At 37.3% G+C, this 21,799-nt stretch overlaps 1 protein-coding gene and 1 pseudogene across 1 annotated transcript; both read right to left on the bottom strand.

Moving 5' to 3' along the window:
- Nucleotides 1–5,877: 5,877 nt before the first annotated feature.
- LOC105137389 (putative SWI/SNF-related matrix-associated actin-dependent regulator of chromatin subfamily A member 3-like 1) lies at nucleotides 5,878–9,724 on the bottom strand (annotated as a pseudogene).
- A 6,713-nt stretch (nucleotides 9,725–16,437) lies between these two features.
- LOC105137390 (putative SWI/SNF-related matrix-associated actin-dependent regulator of chromatin subfamily A member 3-like 1) lies at nucleotides 16,438–19,458 on the bottom strand. Its single transcript, XM_011043115.1, has 3 exons — nucleotides 17,950–19,458; nucleotides 17,471–17,762; nucleotides 16,438–17,246 (listed from the first exon to the last, which is right to left on the bottom strand). The coding sequence occupies exons 1-3, from the start codon at nucleotides 19,456–19,458 to the stop codon at nucleotides 16,438–16,440; spliced, it is 2,610 nt and encodes an 869-aa protein (XP_011041417.1).
- Between the last annotated feature and the right edge of the window lie 2,341 nt (nucleotides 19,459–21,799).

Here is a 21,799-nt window from a genome sequence, read left to right on the forward strand (position 1 = left end):
AAATTTGGGTTAATGGCAACATGATTGGAAAGTTTAAATATTTAATTAAACTCTTAACTAGTTTAATTAATTAAATCAAGAGTTTAATTGGAAAATTAATAAATTTTGAGAATTAATTGAGTTTGGGATTAAGTTAATTAATCAAATTAAAAGAAATTGAGGAATTAATGAGTTTGAGGACTTAATTAAACTTTAATTTAATTAATTAAAAAAATCAGGGGTTTAATTGAAGAAATATCAAAGTTTGGAGGTTATTTAGAGAAAATTATTGGAAAAGTAAAGTTCAAGGACTAAATTGAATAGTTCAGAAATTTAGGACTATTGTGTAAATAACATATCAATTTAGGGATCTAATTGGAATTAACCGAAAAAATAAAAGGAATTTTAATTGATTAAGGGGTCCAATTGCCGAATTTCCAAAGCCTAGGGGTCAAATTGAAAACTCCTGTTGCCAGCCAAGACGCCGTCGTTGCCACGTCTTCTCCATCCCGAGTCAATAGGGGAGTTTCCGATTCAGCAGGGGAGCTGATTAATCTGCAACAAACTTGATCTTGGATAACATCTGTTGCCAATAATCTCGTGAGGGGATTCCATAACACAGTCCTGCAAAGACAGGACTGGGGAGAGCAAATTTCTCTATAAAAGGGAGAAGAAAACCAGACGTGAAAGAAAGGAAAAGGAGGGGGAGCAATATTCAAGGAAAAACAGAGCAAACGAAACAGAACCAAAAAAGGAAAATATAGAGAGAACCGAAACATCAACCCAAATTTCATCCCAGCAAGAAGAAACTAGTTTTCGTCAAAAAAAAAATATACACAGAAAAGGAGAGAAAGGGAGAGGACCACGGATCAACCCTGTTTTCTGTCCCTGAAGAAACCAATTGATCACCAAACCATTGGTTATTGATAGAAAGAAATCGAACCAACACCGGCGTTGCAACCTTCCTCAGCATTGCCAGAAACCGAAATTCAAAGCCACACCCGCATACAACCTTCCTCAGCATCGCCAGAAACAGAACACAACAGAATCAAAGCAGCCGCACTAGCGTTGCAAATTTCTTCAATCGTCAGAAACAGGTGCGCTCTTTTCCATCGTTGCCTTTGCTCTTCGATTTCAAATAGCACTTCAACAGTGCGAAGGTAACTTAATTACCTTCGCACTGTTGATGCACGCGTGAATTTGTTTCACGCGTGCATCTGTTTGTTAGCCGGGTCACTGGTTTGGGCCAGTGACCCGGGCCGGGCTGGCTGGGCCCAGCCCAGCCCGAAAATAGAAAAAAATAAAAAATAAAAAATATAGGCATGAATAAAAAATAATGTAAATTTATTGGTTTATTCACTGACGCCAGAGTCAGGAATAAAAATACCGGTTTAAATTTATATTATTTTTTATTCGTTGTTTTATTTTATTTAGCTATAAAAAATTAAAAAAATATGTACATGCATAAAAAATAAATTTATTTTTTTTCATTTGTTCACTGACGCCAGAGTCGGGAATAAAAATACTAAATTTTTTTTTTTGTGTGATGCGTAAAAATAATTTTATTTGATGCGTAAAAATAAATTTATTTGATTTGTTTATTCACTGACGCCAGAGTCGGGAATAAAAAAATAACTGATTTAAATTTATTTTATTTTTATAGCTACGTGATATTTACCAACGCCAGAGTTGGAAATATCCGTAGTTGAATATTCACTGGCGCCAGAGTCAGGAATATTACACACAAACAATCATAGTATAAACCAAAAACAAAACATTAGCAATTATTGACAAAGTCAGCAATGCAGCCTGCCTTAGGCAGGATGTTTAAGGGGTGATAATATCTTTCCTTTTACGTAACCAGTCTCGGACCATAGAATCTCTGTTGACCAGTTAGGGTTCCTAGTAACCATAATACTAGGTGGCGACTCCTTAAACAAAGACAATTCCCCATCAAAGAACAGGATGCCAGAAATCCATTCTTTCCATTCCATTATAATTTTTAAGGCCGCCGCGATGTCGGGTGCGACAACCAATACTGGGTGCAAGTTGCTACTCAAAGATGTTAGGCATGTGCCTGATATGCGCCTACACTTAATCTCTACAGGTACTCTTGATGAAGAAGGCTATCACAATTACTTTGGAGATGGTAAATGGAAGCTCTCCAGAAACTCCTTGATTGTTGCTAAAGGGAAGAAAATGGGTCTCTACATGTCACAAGCCAAGGTGATCAAAGGGGAGGTGAATGCAATTGAAGATTACTCTACTGATCTGTGGCATAAGCGGCTTGGACATTTAAGTGAGAAAGGCCTTGGCATCCTTGCTAAGAAGAACTACCTTCCATTAAAAGGTATGAACTTGAACACATGTACTCATTGTTTAGTTGGCAAACAACACAGAGTTGCATTTCAAAGATCACCTTCACATAGAAGATCACATGTTCTTGATTTAGTTCATACTGATGTTTGCTCTATGATTGACAAGTCTCTTGGGGGTGCATTGTACTTTGTTAGTTTTATTGATGATCACTCCAGGAAAATTTGGGCCACTTGTTTGAAATCCAAAGATCAGGTGCTTGATGTCTTTAAGGATTTCCATGCCAGAGTTGAAAGAGAAACTGGTAGAAAGCTCAAATGTGTTCGAGCTGACAATGGTGGTGAATACAGGGGTCCTTTTGAGAAGTACTGCAGGGAACATGGTATCAAGTTGGAGAAGACAGTTCCTAAGACTCCACAGCAGAATGGAGTGGCTGAGAGAATGAACAGAACCATTGTTGAAAGAATTAGATGTATGCTCTCTCATGCAAAGCTGCCTAAGTCTTTTTGGGGTGAGGCAATGAAAACTGCAGTTGCAATGATCAACCTTTCTCCATCAGTTCCTCTTGAATTTGATGTTCCAGATAGAGTTTGGAAAGGAAAAGATGTCTCTTATGCACACTTAAGAGTGTTTGGATGCAGGGCATTTGTACATGTTCCTAGAGATGAAAGGTCTAAGCTTGACAGCAAGACAAAACAGTGCATTTTCTTGGGCTCTGAAGATGATGAGTTTGGCTATCGGTTATGGGATCCAAAGGAGAAGAAAATTGTGAGAAGCAGAGATGTTATCTTCTTTGAAGATCAAACCATTGAAGACTTTGAACAAAAGGAGAAAACAGAGTCTACTATTTTTATTCCAACTAATTCAATTCCAAGACCTACTCCACAGTTACCTTTAATGCCTGCTAATCATGGGGGAGACTTGCAAAATGATGATGGTGGTGGTTCTCTTATTGAGCCATTAGTTGGTGATCCTGAAGCAACTAATGATGATGTTGATGTTATTCCTGAACAGGTTATGCAGGAAGCTTCAGATGAGCCACAATTGAGAAGGTCAGCTAGACCTCGCCAACCTTCCACCAGATATTCTCCTCATGAGTATGTGTTGGTCACTGATGGGGGAGAGCCAGAATGCTTTGATGAAGCTATGTCACATGAGAAGAAAAGTGAGTGGTTGAAAGCAATGCAAGAAGAGATTAAATCCTTGCATGAAAACCATACCTTTGAGTTAGTGAAGCTTCCTAAAGGTAAGAGAGCACTCAAGAACAAATGGGTGTTCAGGTTGAAAATTGATGAACATTGCTCACAGCCAAGGTACAAGGCAAGATTGGTTGTGAAAGGCTTCGGACAGAAGAAAGGTATTGATTTTGAAGAAATCTTTTCACCAGTGGTCAAGATGTCTTCAATCCGAGTTGTGCTTGGCTTAGCTGCTAGTTTGAATCTTGAAGTAGAACAACTTGATGTGAAAACTGCCTTTCTCCATGGTGATTTGGATGAGGAGATCTACATGGAGCAGCCTGAAGGTTTTGAAGCAAAAGGTAAAGAGAAGCTAGTTTGTAAGTTGAAAAAGAGCTTATATGGGTTAAAGCAAGCTCCAAGACAATGGTATAAGAAGTTTGATTCTTTTATGGTGGATCATGGTTATGACAGGACCACTTCTGATCATTGTGTATTTATGAAAAGGTTTCCAGATGGAAACTTTATTATTCTCTTGTTGTATGTAGATGATATGTTGATTGTTGGCCATGATGCTAAGAAGATTCAGATGTTGAAGGAAGAGTTGAGCAAGTCTTTTGCAATGAAAGACTTGGGACCAGCAAAACAGATTCTTGGTATGAAGATCACACGTGACAGGAAGAAGGGAAAACTTTGGCTATCTCAGGAGAGATATGTTCAAAAGGTACTTGAGAGATTCAACATGAGCAACTCCAAACCTGTTTGTTCTCCACTTGCAAGCCACTTTAAACTAAGTTCTAAGCAGTGTCCTTCAAGTGATGAAGAAAAAGATGAGATGAAAAAGGTTCCTTATGCATCCGCAGTTGGTAGCTTGATGTATGCCATGGTTTGCACAAGGCCGGATATAGCTCATGCAGTTGGTGTGGTTAGTCGGTTCCTCTCCAATCCTGGTAAAGAACACTGGTCAGCAGTGAAATGGATACTCAGGTATCTCAAAGGTACTTCTAGTTTTGGTTTATGTTTTGGTAATGATAAACCTATGTTGGATGGATACACAGATGCAGATATGGCTGGTGATGTTGATTCTAGAAAGTCCACATCAGGATACTTGATGAAGTTTGCAGGGGGAGCAGTCTCATGGCAATCAAGGTTGCAAAAATGTGTTGCATTATCCACTACAGAGGCCGAATATATTGCTCTTACTGAAGGGGGCAAAGAGTTGTTATGGATGAAGAAGTTCTTGCATGAACTTGGCCTAGTTCAAGAGAACTTTGTATTGCACTGTGATAGTCAAAGTGCAATCCATCTCAGTAAGCATCCTACTTTTCACTCTCGATCAAAGCACATTGAGGTTAGATATCAATGGATTCGAGATGCTATGGAGATGAAGTCATTCGTTGTTGAGAAGATCCATACTAATGACAACGTGTCTGACATGATGACCAAACCTCTACCGAGAGAGAAGTTTGAGTTTTGCAGAAAGGAAGCAGGCTTGTTAGAGCCTCCTAAATTGAATTTTACATATTGATCGCCGGTATGGCGAATTCCTCACATGGTGTGTGAGGGGGAGATTTGTTGTGTATGGTCCCACACCATGTGATAGTGGGACCACCACATTTAATGAGAAGAGAGGCAGCTGACCACTTTAAAATTAAGTGGTTCGGGTACTGTAGCACAAGATTTGAAAAGAGAAGAGAGGAGAAGAAAATCAAGAGAGAAAAAGAGAAGAAAAGGCAGCAGAGCAGCCTTCATTCTTTCTTCGATTTCTAGCTCGTTCACCGTTGGATCGGGCTGAGATTTTGACAGCAGCTTCTAGACATGTTGATCTTCATTCTGAACGGTTGGATCGAAGATTGGTGGTGTGGAAGCTGGCCGTTTTGACAGAAAACGGGGCTGTCAGTTTTGTGAGTTTTTCTCAAATAATTCTCCTTTAATCTTGTTGTAATCCAAGAATAAGTTGTTCTTGATGATATATATGTTGTATCCCTTAGTTGAATCTGAGGAAGAATGATTGTGAACCTATTATTTGTTGATAGTGGAAGTTTTTAGGTGGACTACGGTCCCGTGGTTTTTCCCGCATCGGGTTTTCCACGTTAAAAATCTTGGTGTTGATTTTGTGATTATTTGCATTATTTTTCATCATTGTTTGATTCTGTTTTACTGCACAAAGAGGGAAAGAATTGGGACTTGTGAATTGTAATTGTATTCCGCTGAATTGATCCGGGTAAATTGGTGTCCGGTTGTTCCGAGTTTTCCCAACATATAGGAATGAAATTATGAAACATCAAGTGTCTAAAGTGTTAAATGCTTGCACATTACAGCAGCTATCAGTAAACCCTAAACAGTTTTTAGGCTAATAGATCCTAAATTTGAATTAGTCTGGGAGAAACAAGTAGGACTAAACTCTTCAAGACAATGGCAAAGACTTAATTCTTAAAACCTCTATGATAACCTCCTTTTCTTCGTCAATCCTTCCAGCAAAGGCCTCTGCTCCGCTATAGCTATATTTTCTTTCTTGGACAGTCTTCATAGCTGTATCATCTCTGATACTGTCACACACAGTCTCTTCACAGCCATTTTCTGCCAAATCAACCGCATTTCCATTCGAATTACTTTTGACACCTCCATTTTGAGGTTCATCTTTAAAGATCTCCCGTTTTGCCTTCTCAGGCCGGGTTAGCTCATTGTGATCATGTCTGCAATGCAGGAAAAATAAAGATGAGTAAACTGTTTGCACAATTTCACCCCTTTTGAGTTTGAACCCTTCAGGGTGACCTTTTGCTGCCACAGTGATGACCTCAAACATAGGTCTATTTGCACCCTCAAAAAATTGTCCCCAATCATCTAGCCCCTCAGAATTCAATGTCAGAATCTCAAATTTCCTAGCTTTAACCACTTGTGTTGTATATATCGTTTAGACTTATTAGAGCCTTGGCATTAGTCATTAACCTGATTCTTTTACTTGTTATGGTAAGTAACATGTAACAGGTACGTGAGGTTTGTAATTGTCACACATGAGGGAAACCTTGTAGAGGGATATTCTCTTTTTGGTCTCTTATTGGCTCCTGCAGTGGATATCCTTCCCTTAAGTACTACTAGTACTTTGTTTATCTGATTATGTCATTACCAATATCTGATTATTTATACAGTGAAGCTCTAAAATTATCACCTCTGAATTTCGAAAGAAACCTCATGTTTTTTCCTTCTTTGCTTTGTTCTTTTCTGATTTGGGGTAAGAAATTTGATCTAACGGACCAGGATAACAATTTTCTGACAATGTTGTGCCCTAAATCTAGGTCTAATTAATTGATAATATTATTTTTATTATCGTTTTTCTATCAGAATATGAAACAAATATACCTGATGAATTCCAGACGCAAGATTATAGCAAGATACACATATTTGATTTTTTTCCTTCCTTTTCAATTTTAACTGATAGAGAATTCAACAAATAGTGATAAAGAAGCTCTGCAAGGAGAGAAAAGTCTGAAAACATTACCATACCTTTGATGTTTAAGCAAAGGAGAGAACTAACACCGTAAACCGTTTCAAAAACTGTTGATGGATCCAAATATTTGACACTCTAACAAGGAAGTATGCATTGTTCCTGTGCGCTATATGCACATTAAGTTGTAAATACACCCCAAACAAACCATTAAAGTTGGCCCTCTTCTACCGCCTTGAGAGCTTAATATCAAGTTTGACCAGGTGCAGGGTGCAGGCATGCACATGGGAATGTTATTCCAAGGATAAGAGGCTACAGAGGTCTTCTAAGCTAACCTCGCGTCGTTCCTTGGGTCCCTGCATTCCGAAAGCTTCAATTGCCAGTTTCTTCCTTTCCTGCATCATCAATATCGTTTCTTCAATGCTGCCTTGAACAATCAATCTAACAATTATTACATTCTTCTCCTGTCCATATTGGTGAACACGGTTTATTGCCTGTTCCTCATATTCTGAGTTCCACCACGGCTCCAACAAGTAGACTTCGGAAGCAGCTGTGAGGATTATGCCGGCCCCTGAAACTTTAACGTTCCAAGGAGAACTGTGTTTTGTCCTGCTGATCGAAATTTCTTGATTATTACAACTCTCCTTCTAGCATATGTTAATGCATCCAACCGCAATACATTGAAGCCAGCGTCTTTCAGTGGCGCTTCAAGTAGTACCAACATCTTCTGGAATATTGTAAAAACCACTGATTTACTGGTTGATCTCACCTCCCAAGATTCCTTCAGGAGTTTTATGAGAGTTGAGACTTTGGAAGGAATTATTGCTGTAGATTTTCTAGGATCTTCAGGATCGGAAGATTCAGGAGGAGCTGAGAAAAGGTCGGACATCGAAATACGACCACGACAAATTGGGCAGCTGGTTCTGGTTCTCTGCAGGCAAGTCCGAAAACATCTTTTGCAAAATACATGTTTACATATTCTGATCACAGCATCAGTTGGTGGACAATAACAAATTGCACAGTCAAAATCTTCATCTTCGCGAAGCACATCGATCAACTTCCGGAGCAATTCTGGGTGTTCTGATGCATCTGTTTACAATCAAGTTGAGATGGTAAGCGCATTATAATCACACTGCTAGGAAAGAAATGCTGCAAGAACTTCCGTAACTTGAAATAATTGTAGAAGTTTTCTGTGTACAAATGCACTATCCAAAAATTTATCTTCCAAATAACATCAGAAGAATTTTCATATACTCTAAGCAATTAAAAATTCAAGACCAAATTGAAGAGAATATTAACAAGTAGAACTCTTCAATACCTCCGATATCGTCAGAAGGAAGCAATGATTTGAGATACAACGAGAACGGGGTTGCATCATTACACATCTGGCGAAGTCGTATGCCTGCACCGCGTATAGATGCATAGCTTCTGTTTAGTCTACCAGTAGCGATGAATTTGCGGACAACTTTCTTGGATTCTGCTTCCATCTGATCATACAGCTCACGTTCGTCTCCATAAATTTTAAAGCGAACTGTCTCTACAGTTTTTGATCGTAATTGGCCAACTAAAACCCTGTCTTTCGTTCTCCACAAAGAAATGGCCGCCATTAAATCCTGAAATTCTATGAAGTTGCATTACAAGTTGTGACCTAAAACCAACATAACTAATAAACAAAACCAGTAATCAAGGCAAATATTTATCAGTATGATATTACCTGCAGTCGTGAGAATCCATTCCCATCCTTCTTAGCAAGTGGCCTCTCCAACAGGCTTTGCCAGTAGCTTTTTCTAGAGAGTGGATCTAATCGCAACAATGCAATCAAGGCAAATAAATCAAACGATCCATTCTGGATGGGTGCTCCTGTAACAGCCCACTTCCTCTTAGCGGTCAACCTAGAGACTGCCTTACTTTGCTTGGCATTTGCATTCTTAATCACATCAGCCTCATCCAAAATGACTCGCCACCACTCGATCTTCAAAAAAGGGCACCACCTTTCAAAGGACTCATGAGCGAAGGCACCATACGTGGTCAACACTATATCGTATTTCTAAAGCTCCTCAACATCCTTAATCTTGCTATCCCCATAATACTTGTGTAGCTTGAGCGATCCTTTTTCCGTGTGCTCCAGTAGTTGGTTTTTCCATGTTGAACACACAGAAGACGGGCACACAATTAATCTTTGCTTAGCCACCGAAGCACTAGAAGTCTTATTAGCCATGCGTCCAGAGCTTTCTTTTATATTGCTGTCCAAAAGTGTATGTGTTTTTGGTTCTCCAGCACCCTTTTCACTCACCCTTCCTCTCTTCTTACCACTACAAGCAGACACTCCCTCATCCTCCTCACCTGTTCCTTCAGGGACATTGCCAACCTTATCAAAAGCAATCAAAGAAAGCAAAGTTAGAGTTTTGCCCATTCCATAATCATCAGCAAAAATCCCGCCATGCAAAGGCTCCGGTTTCCTATTCGTTCGATGCCGTGTTAAAACGTTCACATACAACCCATCTTTCATCTCCCAGAAAGGGGGCAACTCATCAGAGTTCTCTTTATTCACCAACCACCACAAACCCTCCTTTTGATGATCAAGAAGTTTAGCTTTAATCACCTCCTTCGGTGGCTCTAAAGTCCCCAATTTCTCTATCCTACCCTTTTCTTTACCCCCCTTACTCCCATTTGTCTTGGGATTTGTACGAGGCTCAGTTAAGCTCAAAGTATTTCCAAAAATCGATTGTCTAACATTCTTTAGATCAGTTGACGTTGAAAAGACTCTAACTAGACAAGGAACAGAGTACTCTGTTAGATTGGTTGCCATTAATATGCAACAACCATTTGCTATTGCACCAATCATGTGCACTCATCCAAGATTTCAAAGGTTGGCAGCCACCATTGTTGAAGAAGAGTTGGAGTTGGCAGCCACCTTTGTTGAAGAAAAGCCTCCATGAATGCCTATAAATAGAGGCATATGCAAGAGAGCAAAATGAGTGAAGAGAATTATGAAAATGTGAAGAGAGTAGAGAGGAAGAGAGAGCTGCAATGGCAGCAGCTGCAAGTGCAGCAAAGAGAGTTGAGAGTTGAGAGTTGAGTATGAGAGGGTGTAATCCTCCTCCTCCATGTATTTGTTTTGTATTCTTTCTCTATCTCTAAATATATTGACTTCTCCCGTGGATGTAGGCGGTTTTGCCGAACCACATTAAATATTGTGTCAGTGTGCTTGGCTCTCCTATGAGCAAGTATCAGAACATCACCGGTCGAAATTCCCAACAATTGGTATCAGAGCGTTCGGTTTAAAGTGGTGTTTGATTTTGCTCAAAAATGAAAGTTGTCAAAATTGTGTTTTGACCATACCACTGTGTAGAGGAGGAAGAGACGAAGCCACTAGTGAAAACCGCGTCGAAATCAGGCGTTGGAAACCGTCGCACTCGTTGGCGGGGCGACTGTCCACGTCATCAGCCACGTCAGCAGTTCTGCACAGTCATCAGACACGTCACCTGACATATCAGCACTCTAACCAGTCAAACTGCCATGTCATTAGGCACATCAGCAGTTCTGCACAGTCATCAGGCACATCACCTGGCACATCAGCACTTTGACCAGTCAAACTGCCACGTCAGATTTGGTTGACATATATGTCCTACGTGGATGACACGTCATTACAGCCACGTCAGCTCCCTGGATTGTGATCCTGTGTGGCAGAGTCTACGTGCAACCGGTTCTGAGATTGAATCTGGGTCGTTTATCAGGCCAGAATTGTTTTGATCAAATCTTAGCCGTCTGAAGTGCGATTTGGATGATTTCAGACTTGTTTCCAGCTAATTTGATCGTTCCGGATGCAATGGTATGGTCCGATCGTTGAGATTGAGATCATAAAAGGTAGTGATGAATTATTAAAGAGAGATTGCCCGATTATGAGGCATCTGATGGTCATCATGGTGGTCGATGGAGCTGAAGAAGAAGAAATCACACATGTTTGCCCAATTACATGTGTTGAACTATTATGTGGGGAATTTTAATTGCCTTGAGGGAAGTTAAAATTGGGACACTCTGGACACCCGATCATTTGGACAATTTGAGGTGGAGAGTGAAATTTGATGAAGACCAATCTTAACGAATCTGAGCACTGGTAGTCTCGCCAGATGTTGAGAAATCAGGTATAAAACCAGGATACCCCAGATCACTTGTAAAGGAAAGCCGCAACAAAGCTAGCAAATGGTTGTATATACGAAAAGACAGTACGATGGATAGATATGGCCTAAGAAGTTCTGGCTAGGAGATTGGGTTTTAAGCGGGACCGTTGTGACCCCTCCAATCTTTCCTGGGAACTTGCTTAGTGGAAGGATTATCCATACGGTACTATTTTCGTATATGTGACAGTTTGTTATGAAACTGTTGAAGACTAGCAGGATGACGACACAAAGGAACAGTTGGGTTCCGTATGATCAAGGATTTGATGGAGTGGTGATTTCTCCAAGGAAGTTAGATTCGGTGACTATAATTTCTCGAGGGGAGAATTGATGAAGACCCTGATAATGGAAGAGAAATACAGCAAAGGGATAAAGATTGACACCCTATTTAAACTTGGATAGATGTTGTGACAAGATGAGCTGCTGTCAAACATAAGCAAGGAATAAGGAGAAATCTGGAGAACCAAAATTGCACGAGAGCATATGAAGATTGTGTAGGAGTACCCGGAGGATCCAACGAGGTACTATAATGAGACAACAGGTGCAAGGAGAAGAAGAGTTCCCAGATGAAGCTCAGAGCAGAGACTATGAAAAAGTTGTACAACAAAAAGTCTCTTGTGCTCTTGATAAAGGCAATAAGCGAGGACCTTTCAATGCATGCAAGGATGAAGGATGAGCTGTTGCAGATGCACCTAATTGAGGGGGTGCAAACGCCTGTGATAAAAGGCGACCGCCTATGATGAAAGGCGAAGACACCAAAGGGAGTTGGTGCGGGTAGAGCTGTTAAGCAGAAAAGGCATAGAAGCTCCAAACATAGAAATTGAGGTGGAGGATTGCGAGGAGTATACCGCAACTTTCTCTTTCTATGTAATTAGTGGCAAAGAATTTATGGAGCCACTTTGAAGCATCTTAGCTAAAGGAGGATGCAAGTGCTTATAAAAGGCGAAGACACCTTAAAGAGAAGGTGTGAGGGCTATGAGATGAGCCCATGATCAGACCGTCGCATGACGACGAGCGGAGACACCTCAGGAGAAGGTGTGAGGGCCGTGGAAGGAGCCCAGTTCAGAACGCCCCAGAGCCAATGTGATGGCTAGGTATGAGTGGAGAGATGGATAGCCAATAAAAGGGCTATGATGAGTATGGAGACAAATGCAGGATTGACTTTCATGGATATTGCTCCCATGCTAAAGATCAATGAGCTAGAAGACATTTGCCTTGGACAATAAGTGGATGACTTGTGGAGCATTAAGACGTGGCTACTATGAAGGAGCAGAGGGCATGCGCAGGTTCCGGGAACAAGTTGACTCCTTGTCAAGGTGGTGAGCTCGGTAATGGCATTGTAATACTCAGAGTATGAAGACAGATATGGATCAACCTTTTATGGGCTGTCCCCATGGTTAAAGGTGGAAAGCTACCTGGACTCTTGAGACTAAAAGCGAGAGACTCATGGAGAAGTAAGGCGTGGTTCCTAGGGTGGAACAGAGGGCATGCGCAACTCCTGGATGAGTAGACTCTTGGAAGAGTGGTGAGCTTGTGATCATATTGAGATACTTAGATAATGACTGTCGCACTTGAAATATCCGTTTGAGGGGGTGTTGTAAGCCTTGATGTGAGGCTTGAGGAATCATTCCGGACTGAGCGTGGTTGATACGCTCGAAGGGGAATGTTGTTCCAGAGACAAGCGTTAACACTATTCAGATGTGATGTGGCAGACCATCTGGTTATAGTGATCCTTTTATGTAAGAAAAGGTGTGCTTAGGTCACTCTGATGATTGAAAGGTTTGGCAAGTACCTGTAAACTTGGCTACAAAAGCTCTCAAAATGGAAAGCTTGGAAGAGCTGCAAGATGCAAGCTTGTGTTGAAGAAGAATGAGGACAGTAGCCCCACATGAATGGCAAAAGGGGTGATTGTTAGGTTGGTTGCCATTAATGTGCAACAACCATTTGCTATTGCACCAACCATGTGCACTCATCCAAGATGTCAAAGGTTGGCAGCCACCATTGTTGAAGAAGAGTTGGAGTTGGCAACCACCTTTGTTGAAGAAAAGCCTCCATGAATGCCTATAAATAGAGGCATATGCAAGAGAGCAAAATGAGTGAAGAGAATTATGAAAATGTGAAGAGAGTAGAGAGGAAGAGAGAGCTGCAATGGCAGCAGCTGCAAGTGCAGCAAAGAGAGTTGAGAGTTGAGAGTTGAGTATGAGAGGGTGTAATCCTCCTCCTCCATGTATTTGTTTTGTATTCTTTCTCTATCTCTAAATATATTGACTTCTCCCGTGGATGTAGGCGGTTTTGCCGAACCACATTAAATATTGTGTCAGTGTGCTTGGCTCTCCTATGAGCAAGTATCAGAACATCACCGGTCGAAATTCCCAACATACTCAACATCTCCAGTTTTTGAATGAGTCACCTCACCTTCAAGATTAATCATTTGAGCATCAATTAAAGGAGATAAAATAGTCGAAGCTTGATCATGAAGGTAACCCACTTCCATAGAAGTAGAATTGAAAATCTTTATGGCATACTTATCATGAGGGCATTGTGGATAACGTACAAGTGTAACCAATTCATGGTCACTGAATACTATAGCAGGGTGGCTTCTGAGGCCCACAATATGGGTTATAAAAGAACAAACATTGCTGGTTTCATACCGGATTTGTTGTGAAGAAGAATATTTCTAATCTTCAAACAAAGAAGAATCTGGACAGGCATCAAGATTCATGTAAAGGCCCAGTGCGTCTTCTTGTCCTTCCTTTAATTCTGCATCCATTGGAGAAAATGAAAGAAAGATTCACTCTTTTCCTTTTCCTTTCTTCAGTCTGTGAACAGAGGGAGAGAGAAATCCAGAGAGAGTTTTTGTGTGTAAAGAATGTGAGGGGAGGAGGGAGAGCCGTTATATTGATAGAATAGAAGCACAAAAGCGCGGGTTGGGAGAGAGTTAGTTAAAGACAGTTGGGATGTGTAATGGGCTGGGCCTTTTTCATCAGGGCCTGGGCTATCCCTTGTCTTTTTTTTTTATTCATTATATTTTCTTGTGCACTAAAAATTATATATTTATAAGAAAAAAGAGGGGAATAAAAATATAATTTGAAGGTTCAAAAAATGTTCAATTTTTTTTTGAAATTGATCTTTTTACATTTTTTTATTTGGAATTTGACTTAATAATTTTTTTTTGTTACTTAAATATGAGTATCTTGTAATATCAAAGGAAAATTTGAATGTGTGATTAATGCATGGTTTGAAAAAATAAAATAAAATTTTATTTATATATAAAAAATTAAGCCTATATGAAATAAAATTGAAATAAATATGGTGACTTGAAGTTAATAAACATGGAAGCTTAGTTAACACGTGCATCACACATGCATCAACGTATTTCGCAGTTGCCATGTTTTAGCTGCGAGTTCATATTCCTTCCACGAATGAACATTGAATCCCTTAGTGGCATTGGATGCAAGTGTAACCAAAGCTTTCATGCAAGTTGATGTTTGTCGGTGGAGAAGCTAGCAATAATGATACTTTGTTGGCAATTTTTCCTTCTCTTCTTTCTCTCATCTCTTTTCACTTTCTTCTCATTAGGATTGACAATGTTCTAGTCAAAACCAAAAGATATCATATCATTTTTTTTTGTTTAAGTTTGGTTTTAATTTTTTTTATTGCTATCTGATTTTTATTTCGGGTAATTTTTTAAAATATATATTTTTTAATTTTTTTCTTTAATATTAAGTTGGTTAAGAATTGAGTTTCATGATTTAATCTGATAGGAGGATCCTAATCTCATGACTCGGGTCACGAGTTTAAAAAGATAACTCGAGTTGACATATATCTTTTTTGTTAGATCTTTTTTTATATTGATTTTTTTAAATTTTATTTTTTAATATTGAGTTTGTTAAAAATTAGACTTTGTGATTTTCTTCACTTTTCTTTCTTTGAGTTTTTCCTGATTTCATGACCTAGATCGTGATTTTGACGAGTTAGTTTAGGTAAAACCAAGTATTGTTTTGATTTTTTTTTTTAATTTTATCTTTTTACTTCTGGTTAATTTGAGAATTAAACTTTATAATATTTCTCATTTTACCTTATATTATATTATTATGTTTGCATGATCTAGCTCACAAGGTTTGGCAAACTTACCAAGTTTTATTGGTGTTTTATTTTTTTAGGTCCTTTTTGGTAATTGATTTTGGTTCACAAGATTTGAGAAACTTAACGAGTTTGTTGGTGTTTTATTGTTATTAAAGTACTTTTATAATTGATTTACTATTCAATTCTTATCCTTCCATGCATGGATTGTTAGGAATTGAGCATCATAATATTTTTTATTAGTTTTCTATGAGGGTTGTGTCGGCCTCACAATCTGGATTGCAGTTTTAACATATAAATAACTCGGGTTAAATTGAATTTTTTTTTAATCAATTCCCCTTTAATTTTGTCCTTTAGTATTGGGTCATCTATTTTAGCAAGTGGTTTTTTTATATATATAGATTATCATAACCACCTATTCATTTTAATTTGGTTCTTTTATTATCATTGATTTTTTTCTTATCATAATTTAAATGAAACTAGCTTGTTGGACCTAATCAGGTCTATAACTTGAAACATTATTTTTTTAATTATTTTTTATCTTTTTATTTGATGTTTTTATATTAGATTAATTTAAAATTATTTTTTATTATTTGTTTTGGTTGGCTTGGTATTGGCTGGTTGCAATGTTGAGAAAGAAATCAGATTCTTGGTTGATTTTATTTTTTTTTCAAAATTAAATGTAATTTTATTGTCCTAGGACAATTAAAGTTATGCATAATCGAATTTGAATAATATAAAATGTTCAACTCCTATATGTTTTTATTCCCAAATAATTATTCAATCCATAATCATAAAAACATAAAACATTCTTTTTTGGAATAATTAGGTTTAATATCACTACTAAAAAAATAAAAAATATTAATAAAATATTTTGTTAGTGTTTAGACGGTATTTTAATTGCTGACAAATCTGCCAATATAAACACCTCGTCGGCCGGAAAATATGTCATCGGAGATTTTCTTTCCATCAACATTCCATTAGAATTTGATCACAACGAACTGTGCACAAATTGCAAGGAACAAACTAACTCCAACTAATTAATTTGACACATTCAGATTTGTTCCAGTAGGTGATCTTACGTTGCATCTAGTTCGGGTAGGAGATGATATCCATTCAAGCTAGACTGAAGCCTGCATTTAGATTGTAGAAATATTCTTAGTTAATAAAGTCATGATCCAAGCCAATTTCTTACATAGGATATTTCGAATTGTTCAGGCCATGGATATTCGGCACTTTAAGTTGTATATACCTTGTTTGATCAGGTCCAGAAGGATAAGAGGCTACAGAGATCATCTATGCTAACCTCACGTCGTTCCTTCTGTCCTTGCCTTCTGAAAACTTCACTTTCCAGTTTCTTCCTTTCTTGCATCTCCAATATCCTTTCTTCAATGCTATTTTGAGCAATTAATCTAACAATTCTTACATTCTCCTTCTGTCCAAATCGGTGAACACAGTTTATTGCCCGTTCCTCATCAGCTGAGTTCCACCATGGCTCCAACAGGTAGACTTCGGAAGCAGCTGTGAGGTTTATGCCGAATACTGAAGTCTTGAGACTGGCAAGCAGAACCGTGCCTGGTCTTGCAGATCCAAATTCCTTGATTATTTCGGCTGGTCCCCTTTCATCCGTTGATGCATCCAACTGCAACGTATTGAAGCCAGCATCTTTCAGCGGCTCTTCCAGCAATACCAACATCTTATCGAACAATGAAAAAACAACTGATTTACTGCTGCTTGAGTTCACAACACTAGATTCTTTCAAGAGTTCTATGAGAGCTGAGACCTTGGAAGGAGTTGTTCTTGATGTTTTTTTAGTGTTTTCAGGATTGGAAGATTCTCGAGGGGATGAGAACAGGCCAGACTTAGAAATAGGATCACCACAAGTTGGGCAGCCTTTCTCCAATTCTTTACGTGGGAGGTAGTACCAAATGCATCGTTTGCAAAAAATATGCAAACATTTCGTGATTACAGCATCAGTTGGTGGACAACCGCAAATTGCACATAAAAAATCTTCACCATCTTGAAGCATATCTATCATCTTTCCAAGCAATTCTGGATGTTTGGATGCATCTGCTTGGAATCAAGTTTTCAAAAGGTAAGCGCTCTATGATCATACGTACAGTATGAAAGAAATTAAGCAAGAACTTCCATAATTTGAAATAACTGCAGAAGGTTTTCTGTGTAAAACTCTTGGGCGATATAACTGTATAAAAACTATCTTCCACATGATATCACAAGACTTTCACGTAAAACCAAAATGAAGAAAAATATGAACAAGAAGAAGCCTGCAATACCTCGAATATTGTCAGAAGGGAGCAATGATATGAGATCCAAAGAACACAGGGCCGAATCATCACATAACCTGCGAAGTCGTAAAACTAAAAAATGCACAAATGAATAGCGGCTGCGTAGTCTATCAGCAAAAATAAAGTAATCGACAAAATCCTTGGAACTTGATTTCATCCGATCATACAGTTCACGTTCTTCTCCAGAAAGTTGTAAGGAAACTGTCTCTACAGTCTTAGATGGCAATCCAATTAAAAGCTTGTCTTTTAGTCGCCGCAGAGAAATGGTTGCCATTAAAACCTGAGATCGTTTTAAAGAAAATCATAAAAAGTAAAAGAATTCAGATGAGTGGCACTACAAGAGATCCTGGATACTTTAATCCTAATATTGCGGAATGCATTTGTCTATTCCATTGTCAATACCTTAGAGTGGACACACAAACTTTCAGAGTGTCAGGAACTGAATATAATCAGCAGCATGATATTACCTGCAGTAGGTTCTCATCCCCATCAGCAAGTGGTCTCTGCAACAGGCCTTGCCAGTAGCGTTTTATAGAGAGTGGATCTAACTGGAGAAAGGCCATCAGGGAAAATAAATCAAACAGTCCATTCTGGATCTGTGTTCCTGTAACAGCCCACCTCTTCCTAGCGGTAAATTTAGTGACTGCCCGACTTTGCCTGGCATTTGCATTCTTAATCACATGAGCCTCGTCCAAAATGACTCGCCACCACTCGATCTTCCTCAAAGGGCACCGCATGCGTCGAAAGCACTCAGCAGTCAAGGTTCTATATGTGGTCAACACTATATCATATTTCTTAAGCTCCTCAACATCCTTCGTCCTGCTGTTTCCATAATACTTGTATAGCTTGAGGGATCCTTTATGAGTGTGCTCCTGTAGTTGGCTTTCCCATGTTGAACACACAACAGAAGGGCACACAACTAATGTTTGCTTAGTAACCAAAGCACTAGAATACTCATCAGCCATGCCCAAAGAACTTCCTTTCGTATTGTTACCCAAAAGGGTATGTGTTTTTTGTCCTCCAGTGCCCTTTCCCCTCACTAGGCCACCCCTCTTCTTCCCACTAGAAACAGACATGACCATATCCCTCTTACCTGTTGCTTCAGGAAGGGTGCCGACCTTATCAAAAGAAATCAAAGAAAGAAAAGTGAGAGTCTTTCCCAATCCATGATCATCAGCAAAAATCCCACCATGCAGAGGCTCTGGTCTCCTATCCGTTTGATGCATTGTCAAAAGATTCAGATACAACCCATCTTTCACCTCCCAAAAAGGGGGCAACTCATCAGACTTCTCTTTACTCACCAACCACCACAGCCCCTCCTTTTGATGATCAAGAAGTTTAGCTTTAATCACATTCTTTGGTGGCTCCAAAGCCCCCAATTTCTCTATCATATTCTTTTCTTGAACCCCCATGCCCTCGTATGCCCTGAAACTTGGACCAGGTTGATCACAAAAACACAAACTATTCTGCAAAATCCAATTTTGAACGTTCTGTGTATCATCTGACTTCGAAAAGATTTTAACTAGACAAGGCATAGAACTATCATATCGATTTCTTGAATTAGTCACCTCACCTTCAAGATTAATTTTTTGAAGATCGACTAAAGGAGATAAAACCTTAGCAACTGGAATATGAAGGTAACCCACTTCCACAGAACTAGAATTAAAAACCTTAATAGCTGACTTATCATAAGGGCTCTGTGGATAACGTACCAATTCAAGCAATTCGTGGTCATTGAATTCTATAGCTCCGAGGCCGACAATTTTGGTGGTAATAGAACAAACAAATATGGTATCATGCAAGCTTTGTTGTGAAGAAGAATATCGCCGATCTTCAAAAGTAAACGAATCTTTCCAAGCATCAAGAATCATGTTCAGGCTTTCATTTTTCTGTTCACCTTCTCGAATTTCTTCTTGTGAAGTATTCTGACTATCATCAGAAGTAAATGAAACTGGCTCCTTTTGACCTTCTTCCATTAGAGAAAATGTAAGAAAGACTCAGTCTTTTCTTGTTTAAAGATTCAGTCTTTTCTTGTTTCTTCTTTAGTCTGTGAATACAGAGAGAGAGATGGAGAGATCTTGTTGGTTTTTAGAGAATGTGAGGGAGGTGGAGCCCTTATATTTGATTGAATGGTAGGGCAAAAGTGCGGGAGAGAACGTACTTCTTAGTTTGCTCCCTTCTCTCTTTTTTTTTAGGCTCACTGTTAGGTTTATTTGAAATTATATTTATGATAATTTAAAGTATTTTTTATTTAAAAATATATTAAAATATTTTTTTAATTTTTTAATTTTTTTTAACATTAACACATCAAAATAATCTAAATACATATATTTTTTTAATTTAAATAAAAAAATCAAAATTTTAAAAAAATAAATCACATTCTTAATAATTATTTTAATAATTATTGATAAGAGATAGAATGTGTAATGGACTGGGTTTATTTGGGTCGGGTTTTGGGCTCACTCATTTTATACGGGGTTGGAGTTAGTTGAGAGAACATCCTTTTTAGTTTGCTTCCTTCTACTCTTTTTTTTTTTGTTGTAATATTCATGATATCTTTATCGACAATTATATTATAAAAAAACTAAGTCTATTCAATGTGTAAAGCACGATATCTCACATGACTGAATTAATATTTTTTTTTAAAAAAATTAATTTGATTTTCAATTTTTTTTTGCACAATAAATCATTTTAAACCAAAATTTATACCAAATTACCTTTTTCTAATTAAAAGACAAGCTAAATTTAAAGGCAAAAAATCAAAAAATAAAATAAAATAAAATAAAAAATAGATAATAACATCAAACTTCATTTGAAAACTTCATTTTAGTCCCCTTTTATTTTCAATTAATAGATAATCGATCGATTTAGTTGTTGTAAATTCAATTTTAATACAAAATTTTATTTTTTTTATTTTCCGGTCTTTGATTTGTTTAAGAAGAGAGAGAAAATTGTTTGATTCTAGTGTAACAAAAAGTTATCCTTAACACCTATTTTAATCATCAAAATAGTTGAAGTCGGTGTTGAGATATTCCACTTAACAAATAAGATTTTATAATGGTTTCTTTGAAACTCAATATTTTCTAAAGAAAGACAGATATACATCGAGAATGAAAAATTTTATTTGGTATGATTTTTTTAACTTGGATTGTGTTTTTAAATTTATCAGGTTGAAAATTTAGTTTATAAATATTTTAAGAGAGTTTGTATAATGTTTTTAGGTTAAACAGGGTTAAAAATAAGTTTTTTGGATAAAAAATCCACAAGCTCAATTTTCCAAGCAATACAATTTTGGCTAGAATTTAAGTTGTTAAATAACATGTCATCTATCATAGTTAATCTACTAAAAAAATTTATTTGCCCTTCAAATTTAAAATAAAATAAAAAGTCTAAGCATGGCTTTAAAAGCTCTATATATCTGGGCTATTTCTTTTAAAAACCTAGGGTGTTGGGCTATATATTTGTATGTCTAAACTTTTTTTATTTTTATTTTTAAATATGTATCCGGTTTAAATAAATCTAAATTACTAATTCAATGGATTAAGCCAATTTGGGTTATTATTATTATTTTTTAGTGAATGTTTTGCCCCTCAATTAAGGAAAAAAAAAATAATCTCACCCTTTATTATTGGTGATATGTATTTTTATTTAAATTTAAATTAAAAAATATAATTTTATCATTGTTATTAATGTTCTTTCTTTTTTATTTTAGTTTCACATGCCTATCATGATTTTTTTATTAAAAAAATATTTCATACAACACAGTTTTCATCAGTTTAATTGTCTTATAAATCTATTAAATAAAAAATAATATTTGGGATCAACAATTTATTGTCATATACCTACAGAAATAATGCCAGCAAACATTACCAACTTTAGATATGGATTCGAATCACTTTCATCTAAAGTCTAAATCATGGCACAACCTAGGAAATTGCTTCTGTAGATGTAAATATTCAAGTCCAAGGGTTTTCTACTTATTTTATTTTAAATTGTTGAATTAACTTATATAAAATAAATTTACATTAGCAGTTACTATGAAGATTTAAAAAGAAAACCTCAACCTCCCAGTTCAAAATCTGCCTAGATAAAAACAAATCATGTTTCGTTAAAAAAAAAGAGGAATAAATTAATTATAAAAAATGCAGATTAGATTAAAGAAATATATTTTTTCTACTTATTTTATTTTAAATTCTTGAATTAACTTTTATAAAGATAAATTTACACAATGAATTGGTATCTGGATTTTATTTGTTTAATTGTTATCGAAATTCTAATACCAATAATTAACTGATAAAATTACTGTTTCAATTAACC

This window comes from Populus euphratica, unplaced genomic scaffold (assembly GCF_000495115.2).
Source record: "Populus euphratica unplaced genomic scaffold, PopEup_1.0 scaffold66.1, whole genome shotgun sequence".
Classification (NCBI taxonomy): Eukaryota; Viridiplantae; Streptophyta; class Magnoliopsida; order Malpighiales; family Salicaceae; genus Populus; species Populus euphratica.